Below are 5,268 nucleotides of genomic sequence, written 5' to 3' on the forward strand. Positions count from 1 at the left end.
TTCATTTTGAAAATCAGTTGTTCCTAACAGCCAAGTAGTAACCACCTACCTCAATAATAAAGTGAAAATTCTCTGCAATGGCTCCGTTTCCAGATAGGTTTCCTGGCAGTGTACTTTTCTCAACGCTTGCTCACATATCCCTCTGGAGCAAGAAGATAAAAAAGGTGCCCTTCCTAAAGATTATCTGAGATTTTAATATGGGCTCAGTAACTATTTTCCAGAGTGTCTCTTGACACACGTTCCTGATATTCCAGCATTCCAGCCAACAATAGTAGGATGATAGAATGTACGTACTCCTGAGACCTCCTTGAAAACCTGAGAAACACAGAGGCAAGGAGGCAAAGATAAAGTCACTTATTCAAAATGGCACATTAAATGGAAGAAATACAATTAAAATCCAAGTCTCCCAAACCTTTAAGGCAGTGGTTCTCAACCTTGGATGGACGTTAGATTCACCTGGGAATCTTTTTTAAATCCTGATTTCTGGGCCTCATCCCCTGGAAATTCTGTTTCTTTGTTACTAATGTTGTGGCCTCACCCCATAACAAAGAAACAGAATTCCTGGAGGATGAGCCCCAGAAATCAGGATTATGAAAAGATTCCCAGGTGCAGCCAAGGTTGAGAACCCCTGCTTTAAGGTGTTCTGCAATTAAAGGCAATTGCTGTGATTATCTAAATTATTGTGAATAAATAGATTAATTCATTATATAAACATGTGTGCTTCATGTTCTTCATGAATACAAACTCAGGCTTGACCAGTAGAGTATGATGGAAACAGCATTATGCCATTTCTCAACCTATTCTAAGAGGACTGGCAGCTTCTGCTTTGCCATCTGGGCACCCTGACCAACAATGAAAGAAGTCCTACTATCCTGACACCTCCGTGTGATAAGAAATCCAAGCTACATGTAAAAGTTCTGTGTTGACACTGTTTAAGAGTCCCAACTGAGCCCTCAGCCAATAGTTAGCTTCAACGGCCACTCATGTGTGTCATCATCTTTGAGGTCCAGTTCATTTGATCCCTCATGTGACTGAAGATCTGGCCACTATTTGCATAAGAAACCCCAAGGAAAATCCATATAAACCCAGTCAACTCACAGAACTATGTAAAATAATAATAAATTGTTATTTTAATCTCCTAACTTTGAGATAGCTCTTGTACTGAAGAGTCAGTAATGAAGGGACCACTGAAAGGTTTGAAACAGGAGAGTGAGAATAATTCAGTTCTTAACTGAACATTTTGAAGAGGGAGGCCCCTAGGAATCAGATTATTTAACAAGCAGGAGATAAACACTTTGACCCCTACTCCCACCAACATTCAAGTTTATTCCAAGTTTGAGAGCCACTGAATGGAACCCAGTGACGCTCCTCCTCCCACATACAAATGGTATGTTTCACATAGATTCAAAAGGTATGTTTCTAGGAGACAGAGGAAAGAAAATACCAAAATGCTTACACAGAACTTCTGAACCATGACTGATAAAGGTACCAGGTTCCAGCTCTGGTAGCAAGGTATGAAGATAGCACCAATGATTCCTGTTTCTCCGTATTCACACTCTTATACTGTGTCATTCCATGCTATTTCAGATAGGCTGATCCATATGATATGATACTGCAGAAATGGCCATGGGCATCCTGTGAGGCTAAGTTAAATGGCATTGCCAATTTTGCCTTGCTGTTTTGAGCCACTCATGCTGGTCAAATTTGCTATCCCCACATCTGTATTACTTTATAGCAAAAAGCCTTCTGTATTGTCAAAAAATTCTTAACCTCATTGTTTTTCTTCAGAAATTTGTTCACTATCTGTGGTCTTTTCTTGTTCTCTCTGAATGTTTAAATTAGTTATGAAATTAACAAGAACACCTTATGTATATTTTAATTGCACTTCCATATACAGAAACAATAAAACATATCTATACAAATGCTAAGAGGAGCGAGTTCTTGGCAGATGGCTAAAAAATACACTATTGACATTTTCCTTATCTACCCAATGACACATTTCTAAACCACGTAACCTCGGAATTTGTGTCAAGGGCTGCCTTCATTCCCAGAAGTTTTGCAGAACAACAAATTCGGGCATAGGATGATAAAATCCAAACTTCACCTGTTCCTAAGGAAAATGCTGGCCATTGCCAGGAAGGGGCTGTAACCCATGGCATAAATGTCCTTGAACCAAATGCCAAGCCCTTTCCCGCTATCCCTGTCCTGGATTCCAGTTATTCCTTTCAGGGCCCCACCCTCAGATCTGCTTATAAAAGCCTAGTCTTTCCTGGCTTGACCAACCATCACAGATACCTGCAAAACAGGTAAGTGGGAGCTGAGAGGTGAGAGCCATGGCAGGGGTTCACCTCACACATTTGGGGAAAGGCTATAGGAGGATTCTAGGCTTCAACAAACATTGATCTCAAGGGAAGTAGGGTGTACAGGTTCCCAAATTATTTCCAGAATCATATAGGGAATGATGTCTTCAAGTTCAATTTACTCATAGGGAACTAACCGAAAGAAAGACAAGATGGAGAACAGAGGGTCTCTGAATACCCTCTCTCTGATCATACCTCATTAATGATCTCTGATTGCTTCTTCAAGTTAGAGACACGATGCTGCCTCCCATGGCCCTGCCCAGAATGTCCTGGATGCTGCTCTCCTGCCTGATGCTCCTATCTCAGGTGCAAGGTGAGCTTTCTCTGCCTGTAGCACTGAGTTCCCTGGGAACGCGTAGGGCAAAGAAGATAAGGAATCCTCCTGTGTGACCCATGTGGCAATGGTGAGGTATAGCCTCACCAAGTGAAACTGTTTGCAATTCCTCCATCATCACTCCTTCCCTCAGGGCAATTCACGGTGGGAGGCACCACATGGTCCTTTAACAATGGAAGAAGATGGTTTTCATTTTGTGGGTGGACTTTAATTTATATTGACAGGTGAAGAGAGGAAGCATGAAGGGTCAGTGGTGAGATAAGCACAAGAATGACTGGAGGACCCAGTGTGAGAACAGTCAGCTCAGAGCAGGGGAAGTGTTGGACTTTCGAATAAAGGGGAAGAGTAGAACAGAAAGAGATGGTCCTTCATTTAGTGAGGCTGGTTCAAGATCAAGAAATCCACTGGTGAGGTAGTCAGGAGTTGGCGTCACTTCCCTGAGCACTTGCCTCACAGATACTCCCCAAGGTCAGTTCCCAACACCCATTACACTAACCTGGCCGGATGCAAATGTGAGTAGATGCATTAATAGTAAGAGGTGATAAGGGAAAGAACATTAGGGGGGCAGAGGTCTGCATTCTCCAGAGATTCTTGGGGGTGAGAGTGAGTACCCTCGTCTTTTGCACACACACACCTCTTCTCACCGACATTCACCCTGCACTCCCTCCCCTGACATCTCAAGCTCCTCCTCTGTGTCTTCCTTCCCCACGCAGTTGGCCTGCCAGAAGCGAAGTGATGGATCTCTTGCGTCTGTGCTCAGTGGAGCTGAGGCATCCTTCTTGGCCTCTCTGGTCAAGAACAATTTGAACAACTGCAATTACGTCTGGATTGGGCTCCATGATCCCACAGAGGTGCGATAACATCTCCTATCTGTTAGCTTTCTAGCTGCTATTGTTGCCCAGGCCTCCTCCCTGTCCCATGTGCCTCTGCGGGAATCTGAGCCCTGGAGCTCAGAGATTCTAGGGCTTATTTGGGGTAATGGTAGGGCATTGAGCTAAGGTTTGTGGAGGAACCTAATTTCCACTTGAAATTAATCTATCTCTTATGAAGCTTTTTACAACATTGACACATGAAGCCTTGTGATTCAGTTCTCTGAGTTTACTGAGTCTGCACATAGTGTCCCGATGGAATCCTAAATGAAAATAAGATGCACTTCCCCCTATAGAATAGACATTATGTTTGAGGTTCAAAGGGTGATCAGAAATGCACCAATTATTGTCCAGCTAAGAACGTGTTAATCTCAGTGGAACCTTTGGTGTTTGTGATTACTGGCTTTGAGATTTTCCAATAGAAGGGGGTTGTTAGGAGGAATTTCCCAGTGGAGAGAGCTCTGTACCAACACCTGGAATAACAGACCAAATGCCAGCCTGCTGAGGAAGGGATCAAACCTCCACCAGAGAGGGCTATGCAAAAATTCCAAAAGCCATTCAACCTTACCTGGCTCCATTCTCTACCCTCCAGGGCCTTGAGCCCAATGCAGATGGATGGGAGTGGAGTAATAAAGATGTGATGAATTACTTTGCCTGGGAGAAAGTCCCCGCCAGCATCCCAACCTCTGGCCATTGTGGGAGTCTGTCGCGAAACTCAGGTAAGAGACAGAGGAGCTCCCTTCTTGCCAACCTTTCTATCCCTTCAACTGTGTCTGAACTTCAGGGAATCCTCCTCAGCTAGGGAGGGCAATGTTGGTTTGTCTTTTCCCATCTCCTCTCATCTCTTCTTCCTTTGAGTCTCCTTCCCCTGGAGTGGGTCCCTGGCGATGTTGAGGGCAGAGATTTGAACCCTAGGCCAGAGTCTGGGATGCCTCTCCTTTGGGTCACAAGCTCCACCAGCCCCATTCACTTTATCTCTTCTCTCTCTCCAGGATATCTGTTTTGGAAAGATTATAACTGTAATGAGAAGTTACCTTATGTCTGTAAGTTCAAGGCTTAAGTCACGTGGGAGTCAGCAGCCTGCGTTGGGATGCAGCTATTCGTGGGATCAAGTGAAGACCCACCCCGGAAAGGAATATTTTCCCCACATCCTCAAACCTGACCTCTTCTTTGTTTACCTTCCCTCCTCCTCCCCTTAATTTCAAGCTTTTAATGCACAATAGCCTGAGGTCTCAGAGAGTAACAATAAATGTTTTACTTAATATTTGTGTGCTTTTGTGTTTCAATCTCATAGCAAGACTGGGGAATTATTGGGTGTGAGGAAAAATCTAGGTGTTGCCTTTCTTTCATTTCATTTGGGCCCTTGGGACAATGATTAATGTATATCCCCACAGTGTATTTGTGATGAGCATGGAGGCACTGCTCACACAGGATATATGTTGTGTGCAGACAAACCATTGGGGTCCACACACTCTGTTGCGCCTTCCTCCTGATGGTATCGTGATGCCAGCATCATCGGTGGGGTTACTGTTAGCCTCTGATGCTATTATATCAGCACTTCTGAAATTACTTGCTAGAGGGCTGTTTTGTTTGTTTTTTTCTTTAATTTGCAATCTACCTTGGACCATAACTTTTATAAAATACAGTAAAATATTAATCACTTCAACTCTGGTAACAGTGCTAAAATGTAGAGATCATTAAAAGT

The 5,268-nt window shown here is 43.6% G+C and overlaps 1 protein-coding gene across 1 annotated transcript; it reads left to right on the plus strand.

The window, feature by feature from the left end:
- The first annotated feature begins 2,292 nt into the window (after positions 1–2,292).
- Positions 2,293–4,748, plus strand: LOC102768848 (regenerating islet-derived protein 3-alpha). The gene is made up of 6 exons (XM_015559293.1): positions 2,293–2,306; positions 2,587–2,673; positions 3,151–3,206; positions 3,408–3,545; positions 4,156–4,282; positions 4,556–4,748. The coding sequence occupies exons 2-6, from the start codon at positions 2,598–2,600 to the stop codon at positions 4,621–4,623; spliced, it is 465 nt and encodes a 154-aa protein (XP_015414779.1). The 5' UTR covers positions 2,293–2,306; positions 2,587–2,597; the 3' UTR covers positions 4,624–4,748.
- The last annotated feature ends 520 nt before the right edge of the window (positions 4,749–5,268 follow it).

Source organism: Myotis davidii, unplaced genomic scaffold, assembly GCF_000327345.1.
Source record: "Myotis davidii unplaced genomic scaffold, ASM32734v1 scaffold210, whole genome shotgun sequence".
Taxonomy (NCBI): Eukaryota; Metazoa; Chordata; class Mammalia; order Chiroptera; family Vespertilionidae; genus Myotis; species Myotis davidii.